Source organism: Pecten maximus, chromosome 16 (genome assembly GCF_902652985.1).
Source record: "Pecten maximus chromosome 16, xPecMax1.1, whole genome shotgun sequence".
Lineage (NCBI taxonomy): Eukaryota > Metazoa > Mollusca > Bivalvia > Pectinida > Pectinidae > Pecten > Pecten maximus.
In genome coordinates, this window is record NC_047030.1 from 10,963,898 (window position 1) to 10,979,117 (window position 15,220).

The window sequence follows — 15,220 nt, forward strand, 5'->3', positions numbered from 1 at the left end:
ACCAGTGGAACTTGAGAAGAAGTTTAAAATGTGTTTTTCAAGATGGCGGCTATGGCGGCCATCTTGGATTTCGGACCGACCCCAAAAATAACAACACTTGGTCGGGATCATCTCAGGATCATTTCAGGCAAGTTTCAGCTCAATGGCACCAGTGGAACTTGAGAAGAAGTTTAAAATGTGTTTTTCAAGATGGCGGCTATGGCGGCCATCTTGGATTTCGGACCGACCTGAAAAATAACAACACTTGGTCGGGATCATCTCAGGATCATTTCAGGCAAGTTTCAGCTCAATGGCACCAGTGGAACTTGAGAAGAAGTTTAAAATGTGTTTTTCAAGATGGCGGCTATGGCGGCCATCTTGGATTTTGGACCGACCCGAAAAATAACAACACTTGGTCGGGATCATCTCAGGATCATTTCAGGCAAGTTTCAGCTCAATGGCACCAGTGGAACTTGAGAAGAAGTTTAAAATGTGTTTTTCAAGATGGCGGCTATGGCGGCCATCTTGGATTTCGGACCGACCCGAAAAATAACAACACTTGGTCGAGATCATCTCAGGATCATTTCAGGCAAGTTTCAGCTCAATGGCACCAGTGGAACTTGAGAAGAAGTTTAAAATGTGTTTTCAAAATGGCGGCTATGGCGGCCATCTTGGATTTCGGACTGACCCGAAAAATAACAACACTTGGTCAGGACCATCTCAGGATCATTTCAGGCAAGTTTCAGCTTAATCCCACTGGTGGAACTTGAGAAGAAGATTGAAATGTGAAAAGTTTACGCACGGCGGACGGCGGACGGCGCACGGCGGACGGCGGACGGCGCACGGCGCACGACGACGGACGAAGCATGATGACTATAGGTCATCCTGACCCTTCGGGTCAGATGACCTAAAAATGATGTAATTTTGCAGCTATTTTTTTGTACCTTGTTGCTTATATAATTATCTTTCCAAACTTGAATAAAAAAGATCATTGGCCAAGCTTGAAATAAGTTTTTCCCCCCCTTTTTTTAAGTGAGGGAAGGAAGCTTGAGTGTTCATGCAAGGAATTTATTTTCCAATAGCAAATTATCTCCCCTTAGTTTTTGTTTGCTAAATGTGTCGTGCGTGAAATGTGTTTTCCGGTCAAAAATGTCGCTCACACACTTTCTCCCCCATGAGAATTTTAAAAAGTTGGCAAGTATGAACATATATAATTTTAAATATCTTAGTTTAAAAATCTGAGTTCAATGAATACAATATTACTGAATTTATGTCTAATGTTTGTAAAATATGGCACTTCCTTTAGTTTTGAAATAGAATTTTCATCTTTTCTTTTCAAAGATTATCTATACCTCAGACTCTTTGGTGAGGTCAAACTCCCTGGTGCTGTCCTTGAACTGTGCTATATGATAAGGACCTTCGCTGAGTGTGACCTTTACTGGTGACCTTGTCATCATCTCCCCAGAACCCCTGTGGAACACACAGCAAAGAAAAGGCAGTGATATCACTCATAACAAGATATCTGGCAGATAATGGGTGTATTGAAAAAACAATGAAATAGCTTGTGCTGTACAATTAATACACGTGCTTAGCTTATAGTTGCCAGATAAATACAGTATCAAGAGTGACCAAGTCTTCACTTTGAAATTTTTTTATAGAATCAGCATTTTAAATAGATTTTGACATACTGCATGTACAAAGGCTACAAACCTTGGAAATATCCTAGCCCTTGCAATCATCTCTAGCACACTGGTTTTACCGGAGCTCTGGTCGCCAACGACAACCACCTATAAACACATCAGTCAGTCAGTATATTATAATCTTATAACAATAACAATAATAAGTCTTATGATCAGTTGAATATAATCAAACTCTTAATTGTATTGACTGCAGGTTAAATGTCGGTATACATTCATGTATATAGCAGCCCAGTTCGAATAACCTTATCCTGTCTCCTTCATTCTTACTGACAGGAGAAAATAAATAAACATCAGTATTTGTAAGACAACATTATCACATTGTCAGATCGGAGGTGAAAAGGTGTGGGGTCACCTGCCCGACCACGTGGGTTTTCCCCTGGTACTCCGGTTTCCTCCCACAGTAAGACCACTCACTTTCTCTCATACAGGCCAACAAGCGTGATTAATATAAGTTGATATAACTTGTTTTGCAATTGTTGTTAAATAAATAAAGTTTACATTTACAGCAATTACAAGATATTACGGCCCGTGATAAATCAAACAGTCACAAAGAATACAAAATCTGTTTATTACAAGAAGAGTGTAGATGTGTTTAATTTGTCCTAATAAAGTAAAACACACTTTTAATCATCAAATTACTGGAAACAGTATTTACAACAACTTAATATGTAACAACTAATTAGATTTAAAAATAGAGCCAACATCAGTTAAAATTTAAGTGATTGATCAGTGGGGTGGTCTGCATTAAGAATGGATACCCAATGATACCTGAACTATGTTTTTATTACAACAAAACATCACTCAGAAACAAACTTAAAAAAGAATCCAAAAATCAATTTCTGATATTTATTTCCTATTTCATTCCGAAAAGACAAACAAGGTATGGTAGAGTTTCTGGTTTTGTGTATGCATGATGGGCGGTATTCCCATTTTTGTATCACTATTACAGGTACAAAATGTATATGCAGGTTAATGGTAACTGTATTTTAATTAATTCTCATGACTTCATGTATACCCTTGCACACTTGGAATATTTTTATATCTAAATGTTCCAACATCAGGGATCCCACATGACATTTCATGGTGATTTTTACAACTGAATCATGTGTTCCCTCAGAGTGGATCAAGCTTTCTAATTTTAAGAAAAATCCAAACTGATAAATGATTAACTTGTTTGTCTTAATCTTAAGCTACATGTAATTATAATTACCCTTTCCAAATGCTGTTACGTAATATGCATACAGCTGTGAAACTTTTTTTTACAAAAAAAAAATAAAAAAATAGTTTCATATCATCAGAATCCGAATGTATACTTATTGCATTTTTTACCTTATACAACTTTTTGTTGTTTGCATATACAATATGATTAATATCCAAAATAAATATAAATATACTTTATCACTTTCAAAATTAGTTTATTGCTTTAAAATTGAGTAAAAATGCCGATATTCATGTCGCGCACAAATCTCCCTTATTTTAGGCAAAATTCCCTTAAAATAATCATCAATCTCCCTTATTGGTCTCCTGAAAATATGGCATGTATGCATTAAATTAAAATTAAAGATGAAACAGAGAGAGTGAAATGTCCATATTTTCTGTGCCTGATTTTACTGGCAATGCACGCCGACAGATAGGTAAGAAACCTCCTGTACCGTTTTTAATCTAGAAATTAACCATTAAAACAGAGTAAGTGGCCAGGATATAACACATCACGGTTTCACCAGTCGTAGTTTCAATGTGCAGTGCTAGTTCCACCAGTCGCGGTTTCCATGTGCAGTGCTAGTTCCACCAGTCGTGGTTTCAATGTGCAGTGCTAGTTCCACCAGTCGTGGATTCCATGTGCAGTGCTAGTTCCACCAGTCGTGGTTTCCATGTGCAGTGCTAGTTCCACCAGTCGTGGTTTCAATGTGCAGTGCTAGTTCCACCAGTCGTGGTTTCCATGTGCAGTGCTAGTTTCACCAGTCGTGGCCATGTACTTATTGCTTATTGAAATGCTTATTACAGATAAGCTGCACTTTTAATACAGGTAGATGTACATGTAGTAACATACCCTAGGAAGGTTATCCTGTGTGTTGTAGCTTGAGTCATAAACGGCCAACTCGTCCAGTACTTCAGAATACATATCTATCAGGGACTTCTACAATGAAAATAAATGACAGTTCTCAGGCTATATAATTATATGTTTGTTTCATCCTTTGACTATTGTTTTATGCATACATTGAATCAAATTTTATGAATATGTTTTTTTTGTGAAATTCAATAATCAAAACTAATTCCTTGTGAAGTGTATTGTGCCAGTACACATGGACAAGAGAAATACATGCATACCTTCATCACTCTCTTTCGTCCACCTTTGCTTTCCTTCAGCAGTAGATTTTTCTTCAGGTCTTTATTTTCCTTCTCTAATCTGTCAATTTCTTTTTGGTAGCGAATCTGGATGAATATGAAACTCAGAAGTATAGAAATGGCAAAGTAGACCATCATGATAACCATTTTAAACAGGGTTTGCATTTAAATCCTCACTTCAGACTTTTGAAGAATGGAAATTATAAGGAACCCGTTTTTTTCTGTAATTTCATTGAGACTATTCAGAAGGATCCCACTTAACCTGAAGAGCACCCTATTTATAAAATACCCTGTGCAAACCCTGTACAGTCTGTGTGGCAGCATGACCTGAACATTGTGCTGCGAATGCTGCAAAAATTCATGAGGAATGTAAAACAAATTATGACATCAACGTAATGCATGAGCTAGCTAACCTAAAAACACCAATTCCATCAGAAATCGTTACAGTATTAACTGATGAAAAATTTTCAATTTATTTTTGTGCATTAATTAGAATGAGACAAGTCTTGCATATAAATATCATCCATGTACCAGTAATTCTATTGGAACAAGAGGCCCATGGGGCCTGTATCGCTCACCTGGTTGAATTAGACCAAATGTCAAAATAATGTTCATATTCAATTTGTTTTATTTGTAAATCTCAAACAATGCTAAATATGGTTATAGTGTGGGAATCGGAACTGCTATAAAGATTAATGAAGTCCAGACTATCTAAGGTCTGAAAGTCCTCAAGAATTGTTTTTAGAACATGCATTCATCACTTTATTACTAGTAGCAATTTAAAGGAATTACCTCTATTTCCCCTATTGGGCCCCGCCCCTTTGGCCCTTTTGGGGTCAGAGTCACCATTTATGCAAAATCTGTTCCCCTTCCTCCAAGGATGTTTCTGACCAAATTGGGTTCAAATCCATTCATAACTTAATAACTAGTAGCGATTTAAAGGAATTACCTCTATTTCCCATATTGGGCCCCTCGGGGGTCAGAGTCACCATTTATGCAAAATCTGTTCCCCTCCCCCAAAGGATGTTTCAGACCAAATTGGGTTCAAATCCATTCATAACTTTATGACTAGTAGCGATTCAAAGGAATTACCTCTATTTCCCATATTGGGCCCCGCCCCTTTGGCCCCTCGGGGGTCAGAGTCACCATTTATGCAAAATCTGTTCCCCTTCCCCAAAGGAAGTTTCTGACCAAATTGGGTTCAAATCCATTCATAACTTAATTAATAACTAGTAGCGATTTAAATGAATTACCTCCATTTCCCATATTGGGCCCCATCCCTTTGGCCCCTCGGGGGTCAGAGCCACCATTTATGCAAAATATGTTCCCCTTCCCCCAAGGATGTTTCAGACCAAATTGGGTTCAAATCCATTCATAACTTTATGACAAGTAGCGATTCAAAGGAATTACCTCTATTTCCTGTATTGGGCCCCGCCCCTTTGGCCCCTTTGGGGTCAGAGCCACCATTTATGCAAAATCTGTTCCCCTTCTGCCAGGATGTTTCTGACCAAATTGGGATAAATCCATTCATAACTTTATGACTAGTAGCGATTTAAACGAATTACCTCTATTTCCCCTATTGGGCCCCGCCCCTTTGGCCCCTCGGGGGTCAGAGTCACCTATTTATGCAAAATCTGTTCCCCTTACCCCAAGGATGTTTCATGACCTAAATTGGGTTCAAATCCATTCATAACTTTATGACTAGTAGCGATTCAAAGGAATTACCTCTATTTCCCCTATTAGGGCCCCGCCCCTTTGGCCCCTCGGGGGTCAGAGTCACCATTTATGCAAAATCTAGTTCCCCTTCCCCCAATGGATGTTTCTGACCAAATTGGGTTCAAATCCATTCATAACTTAATTATAACTAGTAGCGATTTGAATGAATTACCTCCTATTTCCCCTATTGGGCCCATCCCCTTTGGCCCCTCGGGGGTCAGAGTCCACCATTTATGCAAAATATGTTCCCCTTCCCCCAAGGATGTTTCATGACCAAATTGGGTTCAAATCCATTCATAACTTAATAACTAGTAGCGATTTAAATGAATTACCTCCATTTCCCATATTGGGCCCCGCCCCTTTGGCCCCTCGGGGGTCAGAGCCACCATTTATGCAAAATCTGTTCCACTTCCCCCAAGGATGTTTCTGACCAAATTGGGTTCAAATCCATTCATAACTTAATGACTAGTAGCGATTTAAAGGAATTACCTCTATTTCCCATATTGGGCCCCGCTCCTTTGGCCCCTCGGGGGTCAGAGTCACCATTTATGCAAAATCTGTTCCCCTTCCCCCAAGGATGTTTCTGGACCAAATTGGGTTCAAATCCATTCATAACTTAATGACTAGTAGCGATTCAAATGAATTACCTCCTATTTCCCATATTGGGCCCCGCCCCTTTGGCCCCTCGGGGGTCAGAGTCACCATTTATGCAAAATCTGTTCCCCTTCCCCCAAGGATGTTTCATGACCAAATTGGGTTCAAATCCATTCATAACTTATGACTAAGTAGCGATTTAAAGGAATTACCTCTATTTCCCATATTGGGCCCCGCTCCTTTGGCCCCTCGGGGGTCAGAGTCACCATTTATGCAAAATCTGTTCCCCTTCCCCCAAGGATGTTTCTGGCCAAATTGGGTTCAAATCCATTCATAACTTCATGACTAGTAGCGATTCAAAGGAATTACCTCTATTTCCCCTATTGGGCCCCGCCCCTTTGGCCCCTCGGGGGTCAGAGTCACCATTTATGCAAAATCTGTTCCCCTTCCCCCAAGGATGTTTCAGACCAAATTGGGTTTAAATCCATTCATAACTTTATGACAAATAGCGATTTAACGAATTACCTCTTTTTCCCCTATTTGGCCCCGCCCCTTTGGCCCCTCGGGGGTCAGAGTCACCATTTATGCAAAATCTGTTCCCCTTCCTCCAAGGATGTTTCTGACTAAATTTGGTTCAAATCCATTCATAACTTTATGACTAGTAGCGATTCAAAGGAATTACCTCTATTTCCCCTATTAGGCCCCGCCCCTTTGGCCCCTCGGGGGTCAGAGTCCCCATTTATGCAAAATCTATTCCCCTTCCCCCATGGATGTTTCAGACCAAATTGGGTTCAAATCCATTCATAACTTAATGACTAGTAGCGATTTGAAGGAATTACCTCTATTTCCCCTATTGGGCCCAGCCCCTTTGGCCCCTCGGGGGTCAGAGTCACCATTTATGCAAAATCTGTTCCCCTTTCCCCAAGGATGTTTCAGACCAAATTGGGTTCAAATCCATTCATAACTTAATGACTAGTAGCGATTTAAAGGAATTACCTCTATTTCCCCTATTGGGCCCCGCCCCTTTGGCCCCTCGGGGGTCAGAGTCACCATTTATGCAAAATCTGTTCCCCTTCTGCCAAGGATGTTTCTGGCCAAATTTGATCAAAATCCAATAAGAACTTTTTGACTAGTAGCGATTTGAAGCAAATGTTGACGGACGACGTACGGACGACGGACGGACGGACGACGGACGCTGCGCCATGACATAAGCTCACCGGACCTTCGGTCCAGGTGAGCTAAAAACATCTCATTTTTAAAATTCTTACCTGTATCTGGATCATCTCGTCTCGAGTTTCCTCTAGTCTTTTCTGTTGGTCCTTAGTCTGGAATAAATAATACTACATTATCATGAATATTCTAATCAGATATTGAAAATTTAACAAAACCTAGCAATCTACATGAGTTTGGATAAGAATGAAGATGTCCTGATGAACAACAGTCCACTGTACATATTTCCCAATTACATTTTACTCAAAAGTTTCTTTAATGCTCCATAATTATACTTGAAAATGTTTTTTCCAATGGTTTAGGTTACTTGTGAGCATTTATATCAGAGGCAATCCTATTATACTGTTTGTTTCAATGGTTTAGGTTACTTGTCAGCATTTATACCAGAGGCAGTCCTATTATACTATTTGTTTCAATGGTTTAGGTTACTTGTGAGCATTTATACCAGAGGCAGTCCTATTTTATAATTATATTGTTAAATTTGTTTCAATAGTTTAGGTTACTTGTGAGCATTTATACCAGTACAATATGATATTGGAATTTTACAGAAAATTTGATTTTCTCTCAATAATATGGTTGTTTTGAAAGAACAAAATGAAGTTCATAGTCTTAGTAAGGGACTCGAGAATAGGAGCGGCGCACAATTTTCACTTCAAATTAAGGTGTCGTCCTTTTTTACCTCCAAGTTAGAGTCAAGAGAGTGGTATAATTTTACCGGGAGAACGGTCCATTTTGACGTAAGATAAGAAAAAAGTGATGAACACCTTTGTGAAAAGCACTTACACACTTCATAAATTTTGTGTAACTTTTTCGTAAATATTTATGAACATTCGTAAGTTATGAAGCTTTGTGAAACAATACCCTGACAAACAAAAGTTAACAATATATACGCAGATGGACAATGTTATACTAAAATATCCCTGTCAAATCTTGATGGGCATATAAAAATTCAGAACTAAGAACAAATCTAAAACAGAAATTAATTAAATATTCTTTTCAAGATTTTTTTATAATACCCAGGTAATAATCTGAACTTTTTATAAATATCTATGAATTGTCGCTCATAATATACATGTAATCGTTAAAAATACAACTAAAATATGTCTAGTACAACTGTCAACATACACAAAGTAGACATACCTGTTTCTTGTCATCTACACCACCACTTTTATCACTCATTCCAAGCAAAGGTAGGACTCCTTCTTAGTGGACGAATCTGAAATAAACATGTCACTATTAGCTAAAATCTAACTTCCAACAGAAACAATATTTATCATTCAATTTTTTCATTGGGTAAAAAATAACTGAATATTTTCTGTTGGTACTTTGTTTGTTGGATTTAATACCTGGTGAACAGCCAGGCTTATTTTAAGGCATGATTTCCTTGTAGTAGTTGGTGACTACCTCACTGAACAACATTACAGGAGGCTTAAGCATGTCATCTAGAGCAATTAGAGTAAAGTGTCTTGCCCAAGGACAAAACCACTACAGCACAGACTGGTCCCTTTCTCAACTTCCTGACAAACACAAACCAGTACAGGTAGTAAGCGTTGATGCACGCACCTCAGACCTTCACCTGAGGTACATTATGCAGCTGGCCCTCTAACTTACTGAGATGTCGCAGCCCCTGATACTTTAATTAGACTGGATCCAGATCTTGTAAAATGGCATTACAGACACTTAGACAGTAAAAAATCATCAGTATTTCCAAGTTGGTTTTGCAAAAATTGCCTACTACACACTTATATTGCTGGAGTATCAAAATGCCAACAAACACAACATGTGGTCATTATTTATTATAAATCTGCTGGTTTACTGGTTTATTCAGAACGTGTTATTGGGGGATGGGAAGGGCCATAAGAATTCTCGATTGTCAATAGGAAAATTTAGAATTAAAAAATACTCAGCTTTCCTGATCAATGCATAAGCTATAGAATAAAGCCAATGGGAAACCATGCATAGATTTATGCTACAAAGTAAATTATGTTTATCAAATATTTTCAGGAGTTAAAACTAAATGTAAGGTAATTAGTGTGTAAAAAAAAATCAAATTAAATCATGAAAATTATCTAGAAATTTTACATGACAATCAAATATGTATTCAGCTACAGAATTAAAATGAATGTGTATTCATCATTACAATGATGTATTACCAAGGTAGTGTTATGCATGGAGAACTTCTTGTGATGTCATTAAGCATATGATAACATTGATATAATGTTATAAATGTAGCATTTTGAATGAAGATGAAAAAGTGCATAATATTTTGCTACTGAAACTGAATGTAATTTATAAATACAGTTGTAACTGATTTTGATTGATATTGTGCAAGATGTTTTGCTGACACCACCAATGACAGATGAAGCACAGGGCACTGACAACAAAAAGATGCTTCCACATCTAATGTTACGCTATCCGCCAAGTGAGCATTCCCAAATTAAATAACTCACTCATCTAGGGTCATAACATTGGTTCATGGTTGACAAAGACTATATATTACAGGACTTTTAATCTACTTAACACAATGACTTGAGTACTGTATTTATCTGCAAATAAGCCCCAGGCCAAAATAAGTCCTTTCTTCACTTTTGCAGAATCATCCTAATTTATCACAATAACAAGATAAAAACATTTCTCAAAATTATTTATAAAGTTAACCCTCCCTAGGCTTCAATGATAAACTTTTACACTTGGGGATCTGGAGGGGGCTATTTGAGGATAAATACGGTAATAAATCATGGAAACTACATACATTACCATTATAAGCATGAATGTTTAACTGATATTCAAAACAAAGAACCAGTCCTTAATTTCATAATTAAAGACAATTTCATAATCTTTGTTGTGTTCGTTTTTAAATTAAATCCTAATTGATAGGTTTGAAACCATTTTGGAATGATGATGTTTTATAGAAAAGTATGGGAGGAAAACGTCACCACATATAAGTCTACACACCTGGCACTGGCGAGTCCATTAGGTGGAAAGCACCTGTTTGCATTTGTGGTATACCTGACAAAGGACAAAAGGACACAATGACACTTGGTGGATAGGTATAAGCTGGCGATACAACAGAATGTGACCAAACAGAATACACGATACCTAACAATAGTCTCGTCACATGATCATTTGACAACTGGAATCTGAATGCTTCATAAACTTTATAAATCCAATTCTTGAATACATACAAATCAGTCATGAGAACCCATGGTAGTAGGGTGCACATGAAGTTGTTTAAAGATCGAAGTTACATATACTGGTTTTGAGTGGAAGTTAAAATAACAACAGTTGGCCATTCAAGTAGGTATGAAATTGTTCATTAAAGGGACATTCCTTGATTCGCACATCAGAAACATGCACAATTTCAATGTCCGAATGCTAGTAATATGAGTGTTTATGCCTACATGTAATTACTGGAAACACAAAAAGGTAAAGGAATAAGGCGTATTGTATACCAGTACTGTATGTCTACTTGGGATCGAATTAAGAACTTTTAGGGCTTGATACTCCAAGAACTTATCTTGAGAGTAAAACTGTCTTATCAATGTAAAGATAATAACTTTTACTACTTGGAAAAAATACATATTGTCCAGGTAAGTTTAATTTTGACAACCTTAACTTTATTCAAACGAAGGAATGCCCCTTTAATTATCTTATATCGATCTTTATTTCCTAATGAATACTGTTGTTAATTCAGTCTGGAAGGTAAATTGCATTGAATTTTATGGAATAATAATGACATAACAAAAAAAAAGATAATCACTTCAGACCTTATGAAATAAAATTCTTAATGTGATCACAATGATGTACTGTAATATAAAATATGAGGTACAATTACTGTAAATGAAAATATTAAAATTAAGCAAATATACATCAAATTCTATTAATTAAATTATAAGCAATACATCTGCACAAGAGGGAACAAAATAAAGGCCAGTTTCTGTAAAGTGCTGATCATGACACACACCAAAAGTAGAAGTTTGAACCTTCTATGGGTACAAATGCCAGTCTACAATTAAAAACATGTCCCTATATAGTTCAACTGTTACAGGATGTTCATCTCATTAAAAGTAAGGTTGTGTAGACTACGTATACGTGACTGTTATATACAGCATGCATCATATATATGTGCTAAACCCAAACATAAACAGCTTGGTCCTTCACTTTATAGAAAGCGAAAGATACAAAGTGGATGTAATACAAAACCAAGGACAAATTACACCATATAAATCAATTTTCATTGCAACTTAAAAAAAAAAAGAATACCGAGTGAATATACTAAAAGGAAAAGACAATGCATTCAGACATTATCCAATTTATGGGAAATAAAATGATGTTATACATGGGATCAACCTAATGAGGGCACTAATCATACATGAATGAAATTTTCAGACAACAGACTGGTTCCCTATCTTTCAATTACTCCATTACATCTTTTTATTTCCAAAAGTAAACCAGGCAAAGTCTAATTGCATTTCTTTTTCCTTTCAGAAAAGATAAGTCAAATTGCTAATGTGATACTCTAGATTACCTAGTATATTCTATCAGCATATTCAGTTTTGTGAAAATTAGTCACTTTTGTAGATTAGAAACGTATCACTTAGTTTTCACAAGGAAGCAAACTAACATACAGTGCCATTTTGAACAAGAGATCCCAGAGGGATCTTGGCGCCCACCATTGAATGATCCTTATAGGTTCCATGTCAGATTGATCTTCTCTCTATTTTTCCCTTCCTCCTACTAATCTGTGTGAATTGAGAAACATCCCTCCAGTGCTTTTCAAAAAAGGGGAACCTATATATGAAAATTGAGATTTAGGGATAATGACTGTCTGTTGGCAATGTTGTTTTCTGACTGGTCCCAAAATGCAATATGCATAACTAGGGACCAAGGGCAACGTACATATGAAATTTGAGAAAGATCCCTTCAGTATTTTCTGAGAAATAGCGATAACAAACTTCAATTGTCAAAATCCAAGATGGCTGCCTGTCAGCCATGTTGTTTTCCGACTTGTCCCAAAATGCAGTATGCATAACTAGGGACCAAGGGCCAATCTACATTATGAAATTTCAGAAAAATCCCTTCAGTACTTTCTGAGAAATAGTGATAACAAACCTCAATTGTCAAAATCCAAGATGGCTGCCTATCAGCCATGTTGTTTTTCGATAGGTCTCAAAATGCAATATGCATAACTAGGCACCAAGGGGAACCTACATATGAAATTTGAGAAAGATCCCTTCACTACTTTCTGAAAAATAGCGATAACAAGAATTGTTTACGGAGGGACGGAGGGGCGGACTAACCACGGACCACGGTCGCAGGACGATTTGAATAGCCCACCATCTGATGATGGTGGGTTAAAAATGTGATCATTACGACCATTTTCAAACAGATCTGTATGTATATGTATGTGACTACATTATAGTATCCATACATGGAGAAAGAATATTTCACCAAATACATATAAATATAATGTATATTTCATAATTCTAAAAAAAGTTCCTGACTAGATATTAGGTAATCTAACAGTACTAGTACAATATCAAAGTATGTTGGAAATCTTTAAAACAAACCTTGATCTATCAGAGTTTCTGCAAGTTAAGGTTTTAGTATTAATTATAAATGTGATGATGAAAAGTGAAAGCTATCTTCAAAATCCAAGTTCCAATATCCATGTATGTTATCTTTCCTAAGCTTGTGTCACGACAAAACTGAAGGTTCTGAATGCTTAACAGGGCCCAGTTGATCAAAAAGGTGATTAGCTTATATCACTTGATTAGTGAAAATCTCATTTCTCCTTTACTTAAAAACCTGTGAGTGTAGATTACTTAAAACAGGTAGCAAAAACAGGACATCCATGCATTTGACCCTTGAGAGTGTGTTTCAACTCCCGAAAATAACATTTCACTCTCAGGTTTGAAGGGACCTGTCTACTTGACTATGTTTTGACCCTTCAAATTTCTGAGAAATTGTGATTTGATTTCTGAAATTGCTAAAAATCAAGGGTCAACTGGATGCCTTGAAGAGACTGAAGAGTTCTACTACAGTTTTGTAACATTTTACCAAGTTAGTTTTACTGGATTAAGAAATCATTTTATCAGGAATTTAAAACTGTTGTTAAACTGTGACTAGTCTAATCATCTTTAAACTGGACATAAATAATTAGACTAGCTTTTATGAAAATACACAAAAGGTGACAAGCCTTCAATTTTGTCACAATGGATATTTCAAACAGGGGTGTAAAAAATATATATTTATGCTGAGGCAGAAACCTTCAGATTTTGAAGATAAGTTTAATAACAATCTGAAGCTGATATATATATTATGGACATTATAAACAACATTGAAAGTAATTTCATTATACTTTTAGGGACTTCAAATGAAAATTTTATGGAAACTCAGATATTCAAGGACAACTTTTTCTTAGTTTGCTTATTCATCCATCACAATTCTTAGGTAGAAGTATACTTCATCCAATGACAAGTCAACAAAGGATAAATACTTGCCCTCAGTAAGAACAGAAGAGAGATCCATTTTGGTCTTCTTACTGAGCCATTCTTCTTGCTTCTTCTTCATGTTTTCAACTTTGTTTTTCATCCATCCCTAATTGAAAAGGAGAAACATTTTGCTCTTTGCAAAGAAAAGTCTTAAATTTTTTTTTTCTTTATAAATTTCGAACATTAAAATATTTGAGATAACAACATTTTCCAAAAACATTTAATTTACATGTATGTGTCAAACTTGGGACATGTTGAAAAAAAAAACCTTTTTTGGAAGAAAGAGATTTTACCTTTCTGGGAGAGAGAGATAATATTTTTTCTGGAAGAGAGAAATTTCACCCTTTTAGTAGAGAAATTTTACTGTTCAATTTTTTTCTGGAAGAGAGTTTCTGTTTACCTTTTCTGGAAGAGAGAGAGATTTCCTCTTATCTTTTATAGACTGCATAAAATTGTCCATCTGCTCAGAATTAGGAAAATATTTTTTTGTCCATGACAGATCAGGAAACATTTCTTTCAAAGCATCCATTTTCTGAAATACAGGAGAAATTATGATACAAATGTAATTATAGGTTATTGTTAAAGCAATATCTGTATTATAGTATATTGTATTACATAATTCTAACAGCAAATACATTAAATATATAAATTTAACACAATTTTATTCAATTATTTTTTATGGTATATCATCCATGCAAGCATAATTCTAGCATTTGCATGTAAAACTACCTAACTGACAATTTGTACTTTAATAACTTATTTTTTGCTTTCTGTATATTGCTAATGATTATTTTCTATAGACATTAATTATACATTGTTTATTGTTGTTTTCTATATACATGACATTTGCACTTCTTTATCACATTAAAAAACTCCAATCCTGATTCCTTGTGTTACCTGACTAGCTATGACGCCTCCTCCTACAGCACCAACCAGCATTATATATCGGACTTTGAGGAATCTCCCCACACTGGTGATGACTCGTGCCACAGTTCCAGCACTGCGAGTACTAGATCCTGCTCCAATTTGAGCTAACCAAGGACTAGGAATTAGAAAATTTACACTCCCCGAAGGTGGAATCCTCGTGTGTAATTCTCTTATTGTTAACCCAATCAACGGGTATCTAGAAATATTCAAAATATGTGGTTGTAGTTGTCTTCT

At 36.4% G+C, this 15,220-nt stretch overlaps 1 protein-coding gene across 2 annotated transcripts in view; it reads right to left on the bottom strand.

Annotated features, from left to right (window-relative positions):
* Window positions 1–14,580, bottom strand: part of LOC117344994 (dynamin-like 120 kDa protein, mitochondrial) — a 32,389-nt gene extending 17,809 nt beyond the window's left edge. Inside the window, exons 1-9 of one of the 2 annotated variants that reach the window (XM_033907904.1) lie at window positions 14,460–14,580; window positions 14,069–14,165; window positions 10,521–10,574; window positions 8,706–8,781; window positions 7,604–7,660; window positions 4,008–4,112; window positions 3,730–3,816; window positions 1,690–1,766; window positions 1,332–1,449 (exon numbers count right to left, since the gene is read on the bottom strand). In XM_033907904.1, the coding sequence (XP_033763795.1) occupies window positions 1,332–1,449; window positions 1,690–1,766; window positions 3,730–3,816; window positions 4,008–4,112; window positions 7,604–7,660; window positions 8,706–8,744 (483 nt within the window). In that variant the 5' untranslated portion in view covers window positions 8,745–8,781; window positions 10,521–10,574; window positions 14,069–14,165; window positions 14,460–14,580. Of the gene's footprint in view, window positions 1–1,331; window positions 1,450–1,689; window positions 1,767–3,729; window positions 3,817–4,007; window positions 4,113–7,603; window positions 7,661–8,705; window positions 8,782–10,520; window positions 10,575–14,068; window positions 14,166–14,459 lie in introns of those variants that run through there. The other variant, XM_033907905.1, reaches the window with a different exon arrangement.
* Window positions 14,581–15,220: the final 640 nt, after the last annotated feature.